The sequence below is a fragment of the Mytilus californianus genome, unplaced genomic scaffold (assembly GCF_021869535.1).
Source record: "Mytilus californianus isolate M0D057914Y unplaced genomic scaffold, xbMytCali1.0.p SCAF_5, whole genome shotgun sequence".
Taxonomy (NCBI): Eukaryota; Metazoa; Mollusca; class Bivalvia; order Mytilida; family Mytilidae; genus Mytilus; species Mytilus californianus.
In genome coordinates this window covers 67272587-67297301 of record NW_026262701.1, presented here as the reverse complement: position 1 = coordinate 67297301, position 24715 = coordinate 67272587, and the positions used below count along the sequence as shown (strand labels likewise).

The 24715-nt window shown below is 32.4% G+C and overlaps 1 protein-coding gene across 1 annotated transcript; it reads right to left on the bottom strand.

Moving 5' to 3' along the window:
* Positions 1-806: 806 nt before the first annotated feature.
* On the bottom strand, positions 807-22461 carry LOC127701329 (uncharacterized). The gene is made up of 5 exons (XM_052205219.1): positions 21762-22461; positions 13137-13286; positions 11986-12118; positions 5339-5524; positions 807-2152 (listed from the first exon to the last, which is right to left on the bottom strand). The coding sequence occupies exons 1-5, from the start codon at positions 22178-22180 to the stop codon at positions 1952-1954; spliced, it is 1089 nt and encodes a 362-aa protein (XP_052061179.1). The 5' UTR covers positions 22181-22461; the 3' UTR covers positions 807-1951.
* Positions 22462-24715: the final 2254 nt, after the last annotated feature.

Below are 24715 nucleotides of genomic sequence, written 5' to 3'. Positions count from 1 at the left end.
TGTGTGCATGAGTCTGTAACCTATCAGGTTCAAGTTTTGGCTTAAGAAAGTTTACCACGAAGTTGTGGTCCCATCAACTTGTAACTTAGTACACATGCTCATTATAATGTGAAAATTTATGCCAAATTAGGGTTTTACCAAGATTCAATCTAATTAACCGATATCCCATTGCTCCTATTTCTGATATGTCAGGTGCAACATTTCGTAAAAAGGGAGTGATGCGAGATCAGTTTTTAATTAGATTGACCCAGACTTCCCATTTTACTGAACATGGAAATGTGAAAGTGTAAGCAGGAAATTGTTTTGTATGCTTTTTTTAATGCTTTTTCGTAGGGGGGATTGTGTTTACGCTGCTTTGTGAAACAGCCTTCTATGTTGCAGTGTGGAATAGTGTGAATTCATATCTGCAAGTAATGAGTATTTCAGTACTTTAATTGGGTTGCCTCAGTGAGCATTCTATGATTGATTGAATTATTTTTGCTAACTTCATGTACAGAGGCAAATATTTCATGAATATACAGGAAGAGAACAAATTATTACTTTCAAATACAAAAGGTAGGTTCTGCAAGGTAAGGCAGGCTAGAATGAAGAATGTCATATTTGGACTTCCACTGAAAATTGAGGGTATGCTTGATGTTGGATAGAAGCAGAAAATTTGCTTTGCGGCTCAACTGTTATATATGGTAGAAGTAGTTCCTTACTCAATTACATATTCATACAGCAGCAAGGATATGTATGAGACCTGTATCAAATATTATGTATGCCTGTTAAGGTAGTCTCCAATGACAGACACATTGACAAATTGACAAATTATATAATCTTTATTTACCAAAGTCTTAACAACTATAGGCATACAACATATAAGCTACACACAGTTTGTATGTGTCAATGTGTTGATTTGTCGATGTGTCGATGTGTTGATGTTTCCAGATTAGCCATTAAATATAATGCCGATTCACTTATTAATAATCTGCTGATGATCCTGCTTTGCAACAGGCTATCTACATACCCCTCAGAGATTTGAAGCATTTTCTGTTGCCATATTGCTTATTATTGTTGTTTGTTTACCTATGTTTTTGTCCTGGGGATGTATAGTTGATTGCTTTTTTATGTACTAATTTTCATTGTACATTATTGTATGCACCTTTTTTATTCTGCTGGGATTGGAAAGGGGGAGAGTTTGGAATATCAGGAGCAGGTTAGGCCAACCACATTTTCATTTGCCTGGCCCAAATCTTGATGATTTTGTCATTTGTGGTTTTGGTGTTTGTGTGGGATCTTTCTTGGTCTCTGTTTAGGGACGACCATATGATATGTTGGGGGTGGCTAGGTGAATTTATTTCCACACAAGCATTTATTTTCAATCATTACCAGGAACTAATATTAATAATATTTATTTTCATTTTTCATGCATTTTTAAATTTATGCATATAAACTATTTTCAAAATTTTGTGGGTCAGGCCATTCACATTCAAGCTGCCTATGGAAAGATTACTAGTACCTAATGTTTGTCCGTTTCAATGTCAGGAATGGTTTGCAAAAAGTAAAATAACAAAAATACTCCAAGGAAAATTCAAACAGAAAGTCCCTTATCAAATGGTAAAATCAAAAGCTCAAACACATCAAACGAATGGAAAACAACTTTCATATTCCTGACTTGGTACAGCCATTTCCTTATGTAGAAAATGGTGGATTAAATCTGGTTTTATAGCTAGCTAAACCTCTCACTTGTATGACAGTCATTTAAGTTAAATGTAATTTAAAAGATAAATAATAGACACAGCAGTTAAATATAAATAATGCTCAAATAATTCCTGCTAAATGCTGTAATTCAAAACAGAAAGTTAAGTGTTTGTTCAATTTTATACCGTAAATGTGAAGTATGTAACGACACTTTTGTAAAACTATTGCAACTGTACTTTCGATTTCCATTCGCAGGTGCATGCAAAAATTAAAATACATAATTCCTCTGGAAACATGCAAATCTCAATAATCCTTCATACATTTCACATCTATCTTCTGAATTCAATATGTCATATGGCTTTGTGTAAAAAATTGTAGAACTTCCAACATTTTCTTCATCACTTGCCTCTTCTGGTGTGGTTATTGCAAGAAAATGTTCTCCATCCATTTCTAATGCAGTAAAAATTATCTGAAATGTATATAACAGCATTAGCAATACTTTCTAATTACAGTGACAAAATAAGAAGCATGCTAAATGTAAAGATAACTAAAGATGATTCAATTTAAATGACTTTCATAACCTGACTAGTCAGAAGAAAGTAGATGGATAAAACAAGTTCAAAGCAACGTCACATTTATATAACACTTGCTTGAACAGTTTTTTCCTCTTTTTTTTTTTTAATTACGTCTCCAAAACTAAAAGTTATGGAGACAATATTATTTTTGTCGGGTTTCTTCCTATTAAGTTGCCCAAACAAGGTTTGGGGACCTTAATTGTTTTTGCATTGTTTCTTATTATTATTACTATTATTTTTTTCCTTAGTCAAATTTTTCTCAGAGCTGCTTTGCGAAAAATTATTTATTTTTCAACACAAACGACAGCTCTGAGTTGGGGACGGCCATTTGAATCTTCAAATATTTATTTGATTTTGTCTAGGTAATGTCCATTGTCATAATTTAGTTCATGCATATTCAGGACGAGTTGAATTATTTTAGTATAAAATTGAGAATGGAAATGGGGAATGTGTCAAAGAGACAACAACCCGACCATAGAGCAGACAACAGCCGAAGGCCACCAATGGGTCTTCAATGCAGCGAGAAACTCCCGCACCCTGAGGCGTCCTTCAGCTGGCCCCTAAACAAATATGTATACTAGTTCAGTGACAATGGACGTCATACTAAACTCCAAATTATACACAAGAAACTAAAATTAAAAATGATACAAGACTAACAAAGGCCAGAGGCTCCTGACTTGGGACAGGCGCAAAAATGCGGCGGGGTTAAACATGTTTTTTTGAGATCTCAACCCTCCCCCTATACCTCTAGCCAATGTAGAAAAAACAAACGTACAACAGTACGCACAGTTAAACTCAGTTTAAGAGAAGTCCGAGTCCGATGTCAGAATAAGAAACAAAAGAAAATAAACAAAATGACAATAATACATAAATAACAACAGACTACTAGCAGTTACTGACATGCCAGCTCCAGACCTCAATTAAACTGATTGAAAGATTATGTCTTCATCATATGAATATCAGGCACAATCCCTCCTGTTAGGGGTTTAGTATTATACCATCATAAAATATATGAGAAGAACATAACCCGTGTCATGCCAACAACTGGTTTTAGAATAAATATGTTTAATTCAGATGCAAAGACCCTATAAGTGAATCAATATTAAAGCCAAAATATGCAATCTTTAATGACCTGACAACAGTATCGTAACTATATCCCTTCTTAATAAGTCTGTTTAAAGGTTTTGTTAGCTTTTGAGGTGAATACTGACATTTTTGTGCTTTGTAAAGAATATTACCATAAAAGTTTGGATGTGAAATACCCGAACGTATAAGATGTCTGCATGTTGAGTTATATTTACGAATGATGTCCTTATACCGATGATGAAATTTAGTAAATGTTTTGACTAGTTTATGGTATCGAAAACCCTGGTGTAATAATTTTTCAGTAATACATAAATTTCTCTCGCTAAAATCTAATACGTTGTTACATACACGAGCGAATCGTACGAGTTGAGATATATAAACACCATAAGTATGTATATCTTTGTGACTTATAAATGACATTTGTAAATATTTAAGATACAGGCTGTAGCTATCTTCTTATTAGATGTACAATGTATTAGGAATAAGAGGAGATTATTAACTGTATCAAAGTAAAGTCTTCACTTTCCAAGCGAGCATGTATGTGTCTTGTTAAATTTGAGAAATCAACCGTTCTGTAATCAACATTTACGGAATGATGTTATGGGTTCACGTACAGCGGCAAATATATTACACATGGATATTCAGGTCAAATACAAATTTTTGAAAAAAACATGTATTTGCAATTTGTATAATGAAAACAAAAAGTAAATATTATTTACATTTCCATACTGACCATAGATTTATGACAAGTTCTAATTAAACAAAATTATATTTAAAGTTGTAATCAGAGGACATTAGCTCACAACTGAGAGTTATGAAATATACACAAACTACAGAAAAATCTTGAAAAGGTATTTATTAATTGAAGTCAAATTGATTTAGTGAATAGAGTTTTTGTTTACACCTTGTCACATACACAAAGCCATAAATGTAGGACACTCTCCCATACACAAGGTAATTATGGGAAACTTTGATAATGTTTTATATTACATAATGAAATCTAATTAAATAGGATTTTAACACCTAGTAATATACAAAGCCATAAGCTAAGGGCATGCTTTCACACCTGAAAGATTAATAACTGTTATTTAATTTGTCTAAATTGCAATTAATAATTTGTTGTTTGAAGTGAAAACATTTCAGAGCTGGAAAAGGCCATTGCTATATAACCAATTAATTCTTAACTCTCCATTGTTAAACAATGTTGTTCATCTTTATGTCAATAAACCACAGAACCACATGGATAGTTCAATGAGGTGATGTTTTTTTTTTGCAAATTGACTATTCATTTCTATTTCTATCTGTTGCTATGCATGCTTTTTTATTGGCTGCGTGTGCAAAAAAATATTTTCACTTCTGAACACAATTATTTTTCCTGCATTTTGTGTTGCAGAATATTCATTTTATTCCTGACTTGGCCAAAATATTTATTTCCAGCTTTTACCAGGCAAGGATATTCATGTTTATAGCCCCCCTCCAGTAATCAGTTTCTAACCAAAGGAGGAGGCGCACATTTTCGTTTGTATATAAACGCAATGTAAAGTTTGAAAAATATTGGTTCAATACAGTCAGAGTTACAAATTACACAAAGTATGTACCCCTAAGCTGGAAGGACGGGCAGATGGAGGGAGTTGAGAGGCTAATAGACCTTCTTTTACTGTTGGTGATGCAGGTTAAAATTCAGGAAAAAAAAGGAGCTTCCTTCCAATAAAACACCTGTTATGCCAAAAAATCATACAAATCCCTAACAGCTTTTTAGACTTATTGTATCATACATGTACAAAACATCCTTTAATTTAATGGTTAAAGTCCCAATACTCTTAACAAAATTCACCAAATTATTAAAAACAAAAATGAAGCTTCCCTCTAACAAAACACATATTCTAGCGAAAAAATATAAAAAAATATTAAAGCATCCTTTAGATATCTTATTATGGATGAACAGTAGCATACCATAATACATTCATAAAAAAACGGAAAGCATAAAAAAATACCTGTGTGCCAATACACATTGCTCCAAAAACAAGTGTACTTCCTTCATAAGACATAAAAGGGGAAAAATCTCTTTCCAGCAGTAATTCTCCTCCGTGCTGTCCCAATACATTCCTGGCAAATCTGTTCAGTTCTGAAGCTGTAAACTTTTCATGCTTCATTCTCTGTCTTTCTTTTTTCTTTTTTACCTACAGCAACATGATATAAGTTAAGGCTCTAGTATTTTATTTTGGCCTGCTCAGAAAAATATGCTCAATTTTAAGCAGGTATTGAAACATGAAAATGATATCAAAGTAAACAGATATACATATGATAACCAAAATGAAAATACATAAAACAAGTCATCTATATACAACATTTGACACATCAACCTTTTCTACCTTGTCACCACAGTCTACTGTTAGCATGCATACCGTATGTATATTTGTTACCTGTCCTAAAGTAAGACAACAAAACATAAGGCAATAATTACAAATTAAGTATGAATCTTATCAAGGGCAACATGAAGCGCGACATCCAATCACTGTCTAAATATTTGACCATAAGGCCTTGACCAAAAAAATCAATTGGGTTCTAGATTTTCCTAAGGACTAAGTATGTACCAAGTTACATGTCGGTCAAAATCCATTGAAGGATGATTCCAAAGCATTCACAAAGATTTAATGGAATGAAAATTTGTTTCTGTAACCCTGACTTTTGAAATTAATAAATTGCTTCGCTGAGCGCAGCTGGATACAACCGCAGAGGTCCAACCCTGAACAGTTGGGGCAAAAATGGACACCATATTCGCGCTTGATACAGGTCTGAATTTGGATTGTAATCAAATATTTGACACATAATAGGTTTTTGACACAGAATAACTGTAGTCTAGGAACTTAGAATTGGTTATATGATTTGAATTTATATTCAATTTTTTGCTTTTGTGCAATACACTATGCTGTTGCCAATTGACCCTCTCCCCTCCCCCCCTCCAAAAAAAAAAAAATCCCCCCCCTTCCCCCCCCCAAAAAAAAAAATTTACCCCCCCCTTTTTTTGCTTTTGTGCAATACACTATGCTGTTGCAAATTGACCCCCCCCCCAAAAAAAAATATTTGAAGAATTTTTCTTTTTAATTTCTGAAATCTGAAATGAGAAAAAATTGTACCCCAATTCACAATTTCTTTTTTACCCCCCTCCCATTTTTTGTTCTCACCTCCCCCCTCCTTTTTCAAAAAAAAAATTCTTTCCCTCAAGATATGGTCATAATCTCAATTCAAATTTCCAATGGAGTTTGAAACCATAATTACCCATTTAAATACATCATAAAAGTCTTAAAATAGAAAATGACATACATAATCATGGCTAAAATTAATATTTCTTAATCAGCATTATTAAATAGTAACTTCTAATAAAATGCTTCGCTGGGGCGCAGCTTGATACGACCGCAGAGGTCGAACCCTGAACAGTTGGGGCAAGTATGGACACAACATTCAAGCTTGATACAGCTCTGAATTTGGATTGTTATTAAATATTTGACACAGCATAGGTTTCTGACACAGAAAGAATGTGGTCTAAGAACTTGAATTTTTTTAATTTACCTATTATGGTCCAATGTCCAAAATCAAAATACATGGTTAGATTCAGCATATCAAAGAACCCCATATATTCAATTTTTGTTAAAATCAAACAAAGTTTAATTTTGGACCCCAACTTGGACAAACTTGAAAACTGGGCCCATAATCAAAAATCTAAACACATGTTTAGATTCAGCATATCAAAGAACCCCAAGAATTTTTGTTAAAATCAAACTAAGTTTAATTTTGGACCCTTTGGACCTTAATGTAGACCAATTTAAAAAACGGGACTTAAAATTAAAAATCTAAATACACGGTTAGATTTGGAATATCAAAGAACCCCAATAATTCAATTTTTGATGAAATCAAACAAAGTTTAATTTTGGACCCTTTTGACCTCAATATGAACCAATTTGATAGTGGGGCCCACAAATAAAAAATCTAAATTCATGGTTAGATTCAGCATATCAAAGAACCCCATATATTCAATTTTTGTTGAAATCAAAAAAAGTATAATTTTGGACCCCAACTTGGACCAACTTGAAAACTGGGCCCATAATCAAAAATCTAAACACATGTTTAGATTCAGCATATCAAAGAACCCCAAGAATTCAATTTTTGTTAAAATCAAACTAAGTTTAATTTTGGACCCTTTGGACCTCAATGAAGACCAATTTAAAAAACGGGACCCAAATTAAACATCTAAAAACACGGTTAGATTTGGCATATCAAAGAACCCCAAAAATTCAATTTTCGATGAAATCAAACAAAGTTTAATTTTGGACCCTTTTGACCTCAATATGAACCAATTTGATAGCGGGGCCTACAAATAAAAAATCTAAATACATGGTTAGATTCAGCATATCAAACAACCTCATATATTCAATTTTTGTTGAAATCAAACAAAGTTTAATTTTGGACCCCAATTTGGACCAACTTGAAAACTGGGCCCATAATCAAAAATCTAAATACATGTTTAGATTCAGCATATCAAAGAACCCCATATATTCAATTTTTGTTGAAATCAAACAAAGTTTAAATACTGGACCCTATCTTGGACCAACTTGAAAACTGGGCCCATAATCAAAAATCTAAACACATGTTTAGATTCAGCATATCAAAGAACCCCAAGAATTCAATTTTTGTTAAAATCAAACTAAGTTTAATTTGGACCCTTTGGACCTCAATGTAGACCAATTTAAAAAACAGGACCCAAAATTAAAAACCTAAATACACGGTTAGATTTGGAATATCAAAGAACCCCAATAATTCAATTTCAGATGAAATCAAACAAAGTTTAATTTTGGACCCTTTTGACCTCAATATGAACCAATTAGATAACGGGGTCCACAAATAAAAAATCTAAATACATGGTTAGATTCAGCATATCAAAGAACCCCATATATTCAATTTTTGTTGAAATCAAACAAAGTTTAATTTTGGACCCCAATTTGGACCAACTTGAAAACTGGGCCAAAAATCAAAAATCTAAATACATGTTTAGATTCAGCATATCAAAGAACCTCATATATTCAATTTTTGCTAAAATCAAACAAAGTTTAATTTTGGACCCTTTGGACATTAATGTAGACCAATTTGAAAACTGGACCCAAAATTAAAAATCTAAATAACTGTTAGATTTGGCATAACAAATAAATAAATGTGATCAAAGATTTTACAAATCTAATGCGCCATACTGTGCAATTAAAGATTACTTCTTGAAATTTTTCAATATTTGAAATTTAAAAAAAAAATAATATTTAAGAATAATTCTTTTTAATTTCTGAAATCTGAAATGAGAAAAAATTGGCCCCCCACAATTTCTTTTTATCCCCCCCCCCCCCCCTTTTTTCCCCCAAAAAAATTCTTTCCCTCAAGATATGGTCATAATCTCAATTCAAATTTCCAATGGAGTTGGCAACCATAATTACCCATTTAAATTTACCATAGTGCTAACTTAATCTATTTTATAATAGAATTAATAAAAATATAGTGTCAAATCTTTCATATGGATTTTTTTGTAAAAAAAAAAGATGAAAACATTTGCAGATATTTTTACTGGTCTTCCTTTATAAATATGCATTTCTTTAAACATAATTTAAAAGCAGTGTAAGGGAAGTAACCAAAACATTGTATTTGGATTACCTCCCTTACACTGTTTTAGATTATCTTTATTGTTCATTAACCATTACTTTATACATAATTTAAAAGCAGTGTAAGGGAGATAATTTCAATGATGTATTTGATTTATCTCCCTTACACTGCTTTAAATTATGTTTTGTACTAAAGTATTTGTCCATTAACCAGGACAACCTTGTTTTTCCCCCTTTTTTGCCCCTAATTCCTAAACAGTTTGAGCCATAACCCCCCAAAGCAAATCCTAACCATCCCTTTGTGGTATGGAAACTTGTAGTATAATTTCAGAGAGATCCATACACCGTTCCACAGTTATTGTCTGGAAACTAGAAAATGCTCATTTTTGGCCCCTTTTTGGCCCCTTATTCCTTAACTGTTGGTACCATAACCCCCAAAATCAATCCCAACCTTCCTTTTGTGGTATTTAACCTTATGGTCAAATTTCAAAAAGATCTATTCACTTAAACTAAAGTTAGAGTGCGAAAACCAATATGTATTCGGACGACGACGCCGGACGACGACGACGACGACGACGCCAACGTCATACCAATATACGACCACAAAATTTTTTTGCGGTCGTATAAAAATAAATTGACAGCTAATCACCTCAAGACAATACAACATTTCTTTATACATAATTCAAAAGCAGTTTAAGGGAGGTAATCCAAACATAATATTGTACTTTTTTTTAATTGTCCATTAACCAGGAAACCCTTGTTTTTCCCCCTTTTTTGCCCTTTAATCCTAAACGGTGTGAGCCATAACCCCCAAAGCCAATCCTAACCATCCCTTTGTGGTATGGAAACTTTTGGTAGAATTTCAGAGAGATCCATACACCGTTCCACAAGTTATTGTCTGGAAACTAGAAAAATGCTTATTTGGGCCCCTTTTTGGCCCCTTATTACTGAACTGTTAGGACTATAACCCCCAAAATCAATCTCAACCTTCCTTTTGCAGTTATAAACCTTTTGTTTAAATTTTATAGATTTCTATTAACATTTACTAAAGTTATTGTCCTCAAACCAAATGTCTTAGGACGACGGTCGACGACGATGACGTGATACCAACATACGACCACAAAATTTTTTGCGGTCGTATAAAAATCAGTCATGTTAGTAGTGATCCAGATTTTTTTATTAGGATTATAGTCTGTTTGAATTCTATATGATAATGAATTTTTTCTTATTAAAAATCACATTTTCATCAGAATCCAGATAAATAATTCTGGTCAATCCAAAAACACTTTTATGATTGTAACATGGATTTTATGGAGAGAGAATAGCATGCGAAGCCTGTTGCTCAATTCTATTCAATTTATTTAAATAAAATATTGTTAAAACTAAATTTACTATAATAAAATAAAAACACCTACCCTAATTTGAAATTACATGTAATAGGAAACACACATTTGTTTTGGCCTTATCAAAAATCATAATCATCAGGATCACAGCTGGAATAAAGTGTTACTTTTCATAATTTTCTTGTTTTCATAGGGGCAGGGGTAAACATTTTTGCTGAAGGTATCTAAAACTTTATACCCGGTACCTTTCAACAAATGTTATGCTTATTATCAAAGGAGCAAAACTCCCACAAAATTTCCTGGTAATATGCACAACAAAATATGGTATTTCCTACTTACCAAGTTTCATGAAATTCTAGTAAGTAGTTACAGATGAGTTGCGCTTACAAGCTGAATCCTGAGTACATTTCGGAAAATATTTTAAGTTTAAAGTGGCATAACTCCAACAAAATTAAGGGGATCAAAACTTCCTGGTAATATGCACAACTACATACGGTGTCTTTACTACCTACCAAGTTTCATGAAATTTTGTTGAGTAGTTTCAAAGGAGTTGCGCTTACAAAAACAGGACTGATGGACTGACCAACTGATTGATGGACAGACAGGTCATAACATGATACCCTGTGCAACTTTAATTATTTGAAACATTCAAATCATCAACTTCAACACAGTGAAGACTTATGTAGGCACAGTCACAAGGATCAATATTAATTGAAAATTTCTTTCTCCCTTCTATGATTTTCAAGATAGATGCCAAAAACAGCCTATTTGACCTTCCAATATGATATTAAAGGATGATGAATCAATTTTACCAAATTAATCGAAAATTTGACCTTTATAGGGCAATAACTTAGAAAACCTGATCACTTTGATCCATATAGGATTATTGATAACCTTTAATTGTCATAAGAATCATTTCATCAGTTGCAAGTTTCTTCATTTCTGATACAGTTTTCATGCCATAAGCCAAAATAGCAAAGTTTACCTTCCAAGGGCAATAACTACTACCTATAAACATACACCACATAACCACAACCCAATTGAATTTTGGTAGCCCATGTCATAAGGTTCATTTCATTCACAGAAAGTAGCCTTATAGCTGTATTAAGGGACTTCCCCCAATTAGCCCAAAAAAACCCACAAATTTGACCTTCTAAGAGCAGTATCCCCTTTAAAAAGGCACTTTGACCCAAATGAATCATTGATAGCCTTTATCAATCAACAGTTTCTTCAAAACTGACATGATTTTCACCCTATAACCAAAAAACCATTATAGGAGTTATCACACATCTTTGACTCAATAGAAACTTCTTAAAGAGCTCTTCAAATTGAAGAAGGAATGTCACGTTTATTTTTCTTCACCTACTATCTTTTGATAAAATCCTATGTCCTAAAAATAGCAGTGGAGGTATTTTTTTTAATCAAAAGATACATAAAACAATATTTTAATATAAAAAACTTTAAAGATCCATTAGGTAAAGTTTTGATTTATTCTTACCTAGTGGTTTCAGAAAATAAGTTATTTTTTTTTTTTGAATTTACGACGACGAATGACACAGAATGATGGTAATAGCTCACTGGACCTTAGGTCCAGATGAGCAAAAAAGAAGAGCACATGCAGTTTTGCCTATTTAAAGATTAAAAGATATATTAACTGACCTTTCCAATCAACAATAAACTTGGAACAAAAGGATCATCTTTGTCTTTTGCTGATATTGTGCATCTCAAATCAGGTTCAGAACATACAAAGTATTTTCTTACTTCTAAGACTTGTTTTTTACTCTCTCCACTCCTGTAAAGGACAAGTAAAATTATTGCTGGAACTACCATATAAACTTCTGAAAATCTCTCCTTTATTTACATTGCAGTTATCTAAACACTGTTTACAGCAAGACCTCTGTGTGAAAAGTCAAAACAAAATGTGGATTTAATGAGGGATTTCAAAACTAATGCCAAGAAAGAGGTAGATATCAGGATAGATTCAGAGGACAAATAAAATATACTTGTTAACTAATAAATAACCAGAATGCACACACTGAAATGTTTCACCTAACAAATCAATAATTCTGCAGTCAACAAACCATGAATGAGAGCTAAGACAGGGAAAAAAAAGAATCTGAAAAGAAATAATACTTTCTATTAATACAAATACACCTCAGTGCTCTAGAGTTCTTTTAAATTTCTACTTACCCTGGGGCATATGGACATCAAAACTCACTTTCCCACAATTGAATTAAATATACAAAATTCAAAAATATAACTTTCCATGGGCTAAATCTCACTAGCCCTGGGTAAGAGAAAAACAGGAATTCTAGAGCTCTGCAACTTCATACCGAATACAAATGGCTTACTACAAAAGGTTCTCCTTAACATGGATTTTTCCAGATTTCCACAGAGTCTAATTAAAAGACTAAACAGAGTATTCAATAATTCTAAATAAGGCCTGGTAATGAGGATTATTTCATTTATTGTAAGTTTATCTTCTTTTTGTTATGGTTTTCAAGAAAGAAGTCAAAAACCACCAACAAAAGTTTTTAATTTGGTTTATCAATGGCAATAACCCCTATAAAGTGTCATTGTACAACTTCAATCAAATAGAGACTTTCATACATGTAGGCCTGATCCTAAGGATCTTTCAGCGGCAGATCCATATAAAATTTTACAATCACTAACTTTCAAATGTAAACAATGCAAAATTTTTGAAGTCAATCATGTCAAATGGTCAGGACAAAATTCCTGTAGCTAGTCAGATTTAGAGGATTGCAAAGTTTTCAGAAAATTTCACTATACCTGAAATAACTAAATTTTACCTAACTTTAAGTCCACAAACATGTAGAAAACTTCGGTGGATATCTCGATACCTCATCTCTGGAATAGTTGCTTTTTGAGTCTTTATTACCATATATTCAATCAGATCTTCCACAAACTCAATGGCAGAACTCCAGATTGTGGCAATCAAACTAAAATGGAATGATTAACTTATTAAACCAGGTTTGATATTCACTTACCTTTTAAGTATGGATGCACTCATAGGCTGGAATCATTGACAAACATGTACATAACCTCACTGCAGAAGCAGAATTTTGTCATGTGATGAAAAGTATAGAAAAGAACAGCAACAAAACCTGAACTAGAGGCTCCTGTAGACATAGAAAACTTATATTTGACTTTTAAAAAGCCATTAGTCTTTATAGTATATGATACAACTTTGTCTAATAATAATAGACTTTATTTCTAGAGGGTAACACAGTTAGTTTACAAGAACTAATCTTCCCTGAGGCCCTGATGCAATACAAATGAAGACAGAAATAAATGTGGATAGTGTCCACATGTGGACACAGATGATGCCCCCGCTTGCATATCATATAGTTATAAAGGGACGTAACTGAAGAATGGTAAAAGTGACGCTACCCAAATTTGAACTTGATCTGAGTTTTGTGGTAATAAGCATTGTGTGTAAGTCTCATAACATTTGGTTGAGGCTAACTTAAGTAGAGAACAGATACTAAAAATTCAGCAATTTTTCTACTTGTAAACACGCATAACTCTAGAACGGTTGTGTTTAAGTTTTATAACATTTGGTTGAGACAAACTAAAGTTAGAGAACGGAAACGAAAAATTCAGCAATTTTTATGTTTATAAAGGGACATAACTCAAGAATGGTAAAAGTGTCGCCACCAAATTTTCGTACTTAATCTGTATTATGTAGTAATAGGCATTGTGTATAAGTTTCATAACATTTGGTTGAGGCAAACTAAAGTTAGAAAACAGAAACAAAAAATTTGTACTTGATCTTAGTTTTGTGGTTATGAATATTGTGTATAGGTTTCATTATGTTTGGTTGGGGCAAACTTAAGTTACAGAATGGAAACTAAAAATTTTGCAATCTTTCGATTTATAAAGGGGCATAACTCAATAATGGTTAAAGTGACACTACCAAAATTCAACTTGATCTGTGTTTTATCAGTGGAAGTCAAAATTTAACATTGCATTGTATAAAGTATTGATTGTAGTTGATTCAACTATAATCATGGACAAAGGAAGATAACTCCAATTTTATAAATTACTTGATATTTAGAAGAAAATAAAAATTTTGCATTTTTTCCATTTATAAAGGGGCATAACTCTAGAACGGTAAAAGTGACGCCACCAAAATTCAAACCTGATCTGTGTTTTGTGGTTATAAGCATTGTGCATATGTTTCATAACATTTGGTTGAGGCAAACTTAAGTTAGAGAACAGAAACTAAACATTTTGCAATTTTTCCATTTATAAAGGGGCATAACTCTAGAAAGATTAGAGTGACGCCACCAAAATTCAAACTTGATCTGTGTTTTGTGGTAATTAGCATTGTGTATAAGTTTCATAACATTTGGTTGAGGCAATCTTAAGTTAGAGAACGGAAACTAAAAATTTTGCAATTTTTCCATTTATAAAGGGGCATAACTCTAGAACAGTTAAAGTGACGCCACCAAAATTCAAACTTGATCTGTGTTTGGTGGTAATAAGCATTGTGTATAAGTTTGATAACATTTGGTTGAGGCAAACTCAAGTTAGAGAATGGAAACTAATTTAGGGACGTACGTACGTACGTACAGATGGACAAGGGTAAAACTTAATGCCCCCATCGCTACGGCGGGGGCATAATCAAATACATAGAATATACGTGCAAAAAATTGTACAAAAAATCAAAATCACATCAACTTATACAACATGGTTACTTAAATATTGTTTGATTTTATGTTTTAAGCAGTTTGTATTGGAAATATTACGCAATGTAATGGGCAATTCATTCCATAAAATTGAACCAGAATATTCTATTTTATGCATTAGCTAACATTTATGATATGTAATCCTCAGGTCATCTTTCATAATACCAAGTTGTCTAAATAATAGTAAATTCTGTCCATGGACAATATATTTAATTATTCTAATGTGTCCCCGACACAATTTACCTATGAAAATATGTACTAAACTGTGAAATAGTGTCCATGTTATCACTGGACCTTTTTTTTACCATTAAATTTGGTCCTTGAACAGTAAATGTGATAATGTAGGATTTAATAAATTGTCCCCCATGAAATAATGTTTAATAGATATAAGAAGATGTGGTATGAGTGCCAATGAGACAACTCTTCATCCAAGTCAAAATTTATAAAAGTAAACCATTATAGGTCAAAGTACGGTCTTCAACACGGAGCCTTGGCTCACACCGAACAGCAAGCAATAAAGGGCCCCAAAAATTACTAGTGTAAAACCATTCAAACGGGAAAACCAACGGTCTAATCTATATAAAAAATTCGTAAGGGTTCCACAGAACCCAGTGTCTCGCCTACTTTTGCTGTTAATCGCAGGCTCAACAAAAATGAGGAAAAAAATTAATAAAAATATTCCTCTCTATACTATCTTTTGATTGTAAGTAGCTTCTGTCCAAGTTTGGTAAAAATCCAGGATAGTTTATGAATCTAATAAATGTTTTAAAAACTTTAACTGCAGACTGTATGTAATGTTAACTGGATGAAAAACTAAGTCCATTTATAAGTAAAATACGGAAAAAATGGAACAAAATTTTAACAAAATTTCCTTCTAGATACTAGCTTTTAATCATAAACAAGCTTCTGTCCAAGTTTGGTACAAATCCAGGATAGTTTAAGAAAGTTGTTAAAATTTTAAAAACTTTAACCTCAGAGTGAATGTAATGTCAACTGGCAGAAAAACTAAGTCCATTTATAAGTAAAATACGGAAAAAATGGAATTTTTTTTTTACAAAATTTACTTCTGGATACTATCTTATGATCATAAACAAGCTTCTTTCCAAGTTTGGTAGAAATCCAGGATAGTTTAAGAAAGTTATTAAAATTTCAAAAACTTTAACCACAGAGTGAATGTAATGTTAACTGGCAGAAAAACTAAGTCCATTTATAAGTAAAATACGGAAAAAATGGAATTTTTTTTTTACAAAATTTTACTTTTGAATATTATCTTATGGTCATAAACAAGCTTCTGTCCAAGTTTGGTAGAAATCCAGGATAGTTTAAGAAAGTTATTAAAATTTCAAAAACTTTAACCACAGAGTGAATATTTGTGGACGCCGCCGCCGACGACACCGACGGAATGTAGGATCGCTATGTCTCGCGTTTTCGACAAAAGTCGAAGGCTCGACAAAAACGAGAAACGAGAAACACTTATGAACCACATCAAAAAACGACAACTACTGAACATCAGAGTTCATTCATTTATGCCTGTATCTAATCAAGCAATCTTTACTCTGTTTCATACTGGTTGTAGATTTTGAGGCTGATCTCATTTTAGATCAGCAGTTTATGAAATATGGGTAACATCTATATACCAAAATGTAAAATGAAGTGAAATCTGAGAAGTCTGGTATAAACATGAATTCATTATTTCAAAAAATATACATAATGAAATTTTGTCTCTCAAGTGGACAGAATTTTACAGTAACAGTAATGAAATAGTGTCCTACCACAGGGCACTTATACTTTCATAGCAGTTGTTATTAAATAATGTCCTCCAAGGGAAGCAAAACAAAAGTCATCAAAATGTTTTATTATTCTTGAATTTTATTTAATTAAAAAAGGTGTATTGTTGGAGGACACTATTTCATAACTGTTGCTGAAAATTCTGTCATCTTAAGATACAATTTCATGGCAATGAACATTATTTAATACTTTAATTCTGTGAAAAACTGCATGTACGGGGACACTTTTTCACAAGAATTATGTCTTACACATCCACCCCATACAATACAACAGTAATCAATCAGAGGTAGTATATAACCATTATAGAAAGTTTTCCTTGCCTCATTGTTAAGAAAATACTTAATTTTTGATAGTAAATAAATTCTGGAAGACATCTTTTTACAGATTGTGTCAATTTGCACTCTCCAAGTAAGACAATTGTCAATTCTTACAACAAGTAGTGTTTCACATGATGAATTGTGAATACTTTCTGATAGAATGTTCAGTTCTGGTTGACAAGTTTGTGATGACAATCTTGGTCAGGTTCCAATTAACATATATTTAGTTTTTTAAGTATTAAATATAAATAAGAAGATGTGGTATGAGTGCCAATGAGACAACTATCCATCCAAGTCCCAATGTGTAAAAAATAAACAAATTATAGGTCAAAGTACGGCCTTCAACATGGAGCCTTGGCTCACACCGAACAGCAAGCTATAAAGGGCCCCAAAAGACTAGTGTAAAACAATTCAAACAGGAAAACCAACAGTCTAATCTATATAAAAAAGGAGAATCGAGAAACACTTATGAACCAAACCAACAAATGACAACCACTGAACAACAGGCTCCTGAGTTAGGACAGGTGCATAAAAATGCAGCGGGTTTTTAACGTTTTAACAGGCGCCAACCTTCACCCTAACCTGAAACAGTGGTATAACATTACAATATAAAAAGACACACAATAAAATATCAATTGAAATGGCTTAACTCGATTAAAAAGACAATACACAAAAAGAAGTAAATATACACTGAACGAACAAGTTTAATCTATGACACAATATAAATAAAAAAGATTTTTCAATGTCAAAAAGACAACTTTAACCATGACAAAATGGCGTTAAATAAAGTACTGTACAGGTAAATTTAAATATAATAATTTTGTTTTTAGTACAGAAACATTTTTTACAAAATAAATTTGTTATTCATAGTACGAGTACAGAATCGAAATTTTTTTCGTCATACTAAATACTTATCAAAGGGGCTACATATTAAAAATAGAAAGACGAGATATAACACAAAATAAGTAAACATTGAATAACAGAAATGCATTAAAAATTGTGTCATCAGGTAAAGTTAACAAGTACATCTTATTATTATTACACCACTTTTCTATATAAAATAACTAAATAGGAAATATAAACAGTTGTTTTACAACTTCAAACCAGTTCAGTCTTTAGTAGGGCTGGTTATAAGGATCATATGATATCATCAGTGAAACCTTCTCTCTATCTTTAATGGTTTTTAAAACAGAAGCCAAAAACCAACAAAAAATGTCAAATTTGGCTTTTCAAGGGCAATAACTCCTATAAAGAGTTGTTTTACAACTTCAACCCAGTCAATTCTTTTGTAGGGCTGGTCATAAGGATCATTTAATCAATTGAAATTATCTATCTATCTTTCACAGATTTTAATATTCAACATGTAGAGGCCAAAAACAGCAAAAAACATCAAATTTGGCCATTCAAGGGCTAAAACTCCTACACAGAGTTGAATCTGTTGTAGAGTTGTCATCAGGATCATTTCATAAACTGAGAGCTCTGAACCTTCACGCTTTTTTTTTATGATAAAAGCCAAAAACAGCAAAAAACATATAATTTGGGCTTTTAAGGGCAATAACTCCTACAGGGAGTGGTTTTACAGCTTCAACTCAAGTTGAATCTTTTGTAGGGATGGTCCTAAGGATCATTTTATCAATCAAAATTTTCTTTCCATCTTTCACGGTTTTTATAATAGAGGCCAATAACAGCATGAAGTTGTAGATTCGATTACGTAATTTTACCTGTCAATGTCCTATCATTATTAATTAAAAGTGGAAGAGATTTACCTGGAGAATTGCTAATTAGCAAGTTTTCCTTATGACCAGCCCTACAAAAGAATAGATGAGTGTCACGAAATAATTAACAGAACGTTTATCATTCATTGTCAAGCACAATATAAATTAAGTAATCAATCGGTTGTAAACAGTGGATCTGACAAAGCTGATTGAAACAACATTGTAGGGCATTCATTTTGACAATTTTAATCGGTTAACTGGTTCAACCAGTTGAGCATTTTGTAAGCATTATAATTGACTGATGGCAGTGAAATATTCATTAGTTGAACATATGTTGAAGTGCATTTGTTTATTAGATATTGAACACTCTATGTCTCTTTACAAACTTGATTATCTCCCCTGAAAATGACTATTTGTTACCCATTTACTATTTGAAATTTTCTTTAGGGCTGAAGAAGAGTATCAAATTATATAAAAAGTGCTTCTTAAAGAAATGGATATGAAGCAAGATGATTTTATGTTGATATTTTTGCATGTTTCCATAATAACAACCCCAGAACATTCATTCATTTGTAATAAATACTCTTTTCACTACAGCATTTGAACAGAAGTAGCTAAACCCTTTAATCGCCAAGCTGTTAGATGATGAAGTAATTCAATTGACTATATGGAAAGTCAACTCCATAAACTCATGATAAAGCAGTTACAAAGAGATTAAGGGATAACCATTCCTCCATTTGTGAGATAGATAAACTACTGCACTTACCATGAATTAAACAACCAAGCAAAGATATAAAAATACTCCCAATCTATAAGACAAATAAATACCATCATGACTGTATTGCATTTGTGCTGTATTACCATAGTACTGTACTTTGAAACAAATGTCCTTTTAGATCTACACTGCCCTTATTAAGTCTTAGCTATATGTGTAATGCAGAATTGAAATAAATGTTGTAGTGCTTCCAAGTAATGATTATCAGTCTGCACCAAAATCTTTTCCAACATCTCAATCTCGCTACACTCCCCTAATTTAGGGGAGTGTAGCGTATCAGAACATCAGATTTTAATGAGATTGCCAACATCTAGTCCGGAGACCAATATTCCAACATTTTTCTTATGTGGCTGAACAAAGTTTTGCAAAAACTTACGTCTGAATAAAATTTTACTAGTCTGGGGCATCGCACTAGTGACTACCGGGGCAGACAGGATTATTCAACTTTTTTTGTCCTTGTCATTATGATCATAACTATACAAGGGTGTACAATGTGAGATTTGCACAACAACTAACTACACACATGGTTAAATTTCAATCCATGGAGATCCCTGATAATAGTCAAAAACTGTGAAAGTTAATAACTAAAATTCTGGCTCACACTTTGATAGAAAAAGCCTATCTGTAATTTAGCTGTCCACTTACTATAACCATGGAAGTATATATTTCATTTTACTTCCATGCTACATGTATAACGATATATTGATATTTAAAGGCATATATATGTTCTATTCTAGACAAAAAATAGAAATTTACGTCTCTATCCGTCAAAGTGTTTCAGAGAAATTATCAAGACCAGTTAGAGGGAAAATTAAAAGCTATCCCAAAAATAACATCGGAAAAGGAATCCAGAATCAAAGACTTATGGTCAAATTATGCCGTTCTATTTAGGAAACAAAGATATTCAACTTGATTTGACATGAAAAAAAAACTATTGTTATTTATAATACCCATTGTTAATAATTATAATTCATCCATTTCAATTCTTATCTTTGTATACATGTATTAAGACATATGATACATCCTAATGTTTTCCCAAGAAATTTGTGAAGGCATGGTAGAATTTGTATTATGAGGGCCCTCATTCATTAAAATTGATAATACTGGGGGCACCAAACATTGACAAGAGGGCAATATACTTTTTAAACCTTCAATAAACAGCTTTCTGTCTTCAACCTAGTGTGATTTTGTAAAGATGTCATAAATATGTTCTAACACAGCAGGATTACATGATAAGGCGAAAAATCAGTTTCAAAAGGTAAAATTAACATGATTAATCTAAATATTGTCACTAAGATTGGCTTCCAGGGGGGCGCATTGTAAAATTCATTTTGAGGGCAGCATGGTGCTAGATGATGAAGGCATGGTGCAGTGCCATGCTAAATTGGCCTATGGAAACCTCTACGTCCCACTTCATATTCATATTTGACCACAACTTTTTTTTCTCCTGTTGATCATTGTTGAACACTGATACGTGTCCTCTTTGTAATCTTTTGTTGGATGTCTCATTGAGCTAGTTTGGAAATATAATCCTAGATTTAAATGGACCATGTCAAATATCTTCTTTTCATCCCACCTAATCAATTACCAGTGACTATAATTTAACATTAAAAATTCATACATGTATTAATTCGACGTCTACTGTCAGATTTCTTTTTTTTTTTCATTACTTCATTTGTTCTTAATGGTTTCAGAAGGAAACTTTTTCAAAATCTTGTAAAGTCTAGTAACGACCAAGTTTTTGTTGAGGCTGTAAAAGAAAAAAAAATCGGAGTTGCAATTCTGAACTTTTTTATACTGTTCCCAGGATCAAGTAAAGCATGTATGAGGGGGGCAGGACCTTTTTCGGGACGTTGGGATGGGGAGTTTTTAAGCTCGGGATTTCGGGATTGATCCTTTCAGGATCCGGGAATTCCTTTTTCGAATTTCGGGATGTCAGGATTTAAATTTCTTTAAATTCTGGACCTCGGGATTTCATGTTTTTAAGCCCAGGATTTCGGGATCCGGACCCCTCATACCCCCCCCCCCCCCCCCTTGTATAGATTGGGTAGACATGGTAGATGAACAGTGTCAAATGTGCTAAATTTTGACCTACAATAAAAACTTTATATGTGTATATTAGCTGTACCTTTTGAACTTTACAGAGTCTTCCTCGTTTTCTGGTATATTTTTTAGCATATATTGCAAGTGGGATCCAGAGGATTCGTTCAATAGTCTTGTTCTGCATGATGTCATCTGCTCCACATCTTTCTTGTGTTCGTCAATATTTCTGTGATCATCATAGTCCCTAACGTTATAATCAAAGTAATATTTCAACCAATCTATAACAGGCTGAAAACATGTTGGTAATTTCGGTATAACAGGAGACGATGCTTTGTCTATCAGAATATTTAAATCAACAAGAGGTCTACTGTCATAAAATATGCCAAGAACATCTAAATGGTTTTGAGTCCACGATGAGACCTGTTTGGGGAATTCTCCAATGTCAGATTTACTAAGCTTTCTTTTTTTTACAGACGAAACTGTAGGGCTAACAGGTTCTTCCATATTCCACACCACGGGGAATATAAGTAAGGGGAGGGAAAGCAATGATAATATGCTGGGAAGATCTCATTCGAAAGATGTAAAATAACAAAAATTCCGAATTCCAAGGAAAATTCAAAACGAAAAGTCCTTTTCAAATGTAATAATCAAAAGCTCAAATACATCAAACGAATGGGAAAAAAGGTCATATTCCTGAACAGGCAGTTCCTTATGTAATATGATGGATCAAACCTGGTCACAAGTTTATATACTAATTTATAGGTAGCTATCTCTTGTATGACATTTTTTTCATCTGCTTACCGAGTCCCTGTGCCGTAAACACGTTTGTCTCTTACTTGTTTAATGGTCGGATTTTAATTTGATAAACAAAAAGACGTTACTTTATTGGGTTCTTTATATTTTATGGACGTTATGGTTCGTTAGAAAACGATATCAATATGCGGTTATTAGTAAATTTTTTAATGAAAGGTCATTTCCAAGCGCCATATTGATTTCACGCAGGAGGTTACATGTGCATGTTTTGATGTCAATAATAGCTCAAACAGGAAGAAAAAAAGAGATAAAAAACCCCTTATATATATTAGATAGGTAAATAAAGCTTTTCAGATGATGTGTTATATATCACGCTACTAGATCACAACATCATATTTGTTTAAATGTCCAGAAAAGTAACATAAAAACCTTTAATTATATTTCTCCCGTCACATGAATCAACAAGATAATATGAGCACGTAGTGAAAGAGTATTGTCGGCTAAAATCAGTATGTTTGATAACGGAATTCCGCGTATCATTAATAAATAGACCGGTAGCATGCAGCGATTTGAATCGTTCAGTCAACATGGAAAGGTCAAAATTACGTTCATTGCAAATTGTCAACAAATATCATAAGGACCATATGAGTTGCAACTACATTAGATACTAAGATAGAGCCTTTTGACACTGTCTTTGTGTACTTCTCAAAATTAACTCTCAGTTCAATCAAACTTGTGCAACTGAAAACGTTTAAAGCCTGACAGGACCAAGATATATAGACATATCACATCTTCTTATTTATATTTACATAAAATTTGTCTCCCAGAATCGTCAGATGTCCTTAAAATATATGTCAAATTAAAAACAATATAAACAAACTATCAAAGAACTTCGATAAATACTAAATTCTCAAAATAACAAAAAAACATTAAGATGTGATTGTGACATAAACAGTCACTAATCTGACAATTTATTGGTTTCTAAATTGCGACCTATTAAACTATATGAAATCAGATATGAGATATAAGAGTTTTAAAATCTAAACAATCGAATTGCTACCTTACTACACAAATAAACAATAAACATGATGAGATAAAAATGTAACCATTTACAAAAAAAAAAAAAAAAATTTCAAACCTATGTTTTTTTTCTCCTTACTTTCTTAATAGCTAGACAACAAATCTCTCTCCTCAATTGGCATAAAAATTATTATATTTATAACAGTAAAAAGAATAAATTTTGCTTTACCTCTATTATATATATTAGGTTATATTAAAAAAAAAAAAAAGATATCCATATAAAACCAAACATGTAAAATCCACTATTCATGATTTCATCATGTTCATGCACAATTCAATTGTTCATATTTTTTCTGTAATTATACATCTCATTTATGCCATTAACAATAATAATCAATGTCATACTCTTCACAAGAAAAATTAAAATATTTTTTTTATGCCCCCGCCATAGCGAAGGGGGCATTAAGTTTTACCCTTTTTTCGTCTGTACGTCCTAATGTCCCGAAATTGGTTTCCGTTCTCTAACTTTAGTTTGCCTCAATCAAATGTTATGAAACTTATACACAATGCTTATTATCACAAAATACAGATCAAGTTTGAATTTTGGTGGTGTCACTTTTACCGTTCTAGAGTTACAATGTACATGTATGCCTGTTTACAAATGGAAAATTGCTGAATTTTTCGTTTCTGCTCTCTAACTTAAGTTAGCCTCAACCAAATGTTATGAGACTTATTCACAATACTTATTACCACAAAACTCAGATCAAGTACAAATTTGGGTAGCGTCCCTTTTACCATTCTTCAGTTATGTCCCTTTATAACTTTATATTATATGTAAGCGGGGGCATCATCTGTGTCCATGGGACACATTCCCCATTTATTATCCTATATTTTTACAACAATTTATGCACATACAGTGTATATCCAATTTACAAAACGATGTGAATGTGCATGGTTTTGCAAGAAAACATGATACAAACTTGCATTGCAAATAAATATTTTATCCATCAATTCTACCTTCAGGTTATGGACAAAGGGAAATGAATCAAATTACGATATTGCAATGTATAATATTGGTTCACTGCATATATGCATTTGGATCATGTTGATGCAATCTTTACTCCTGAAGTGCTCAAACGAAATTTTATTTTTAAGTCTTTTCTTGCAGTCTCATATTTCAAATAACATAAATAAAGTGGATCAACAAATTTTTTGTATAAAAAATAATTTGAAAAAGTTATGATTATAAATGTCTAATAAATATTA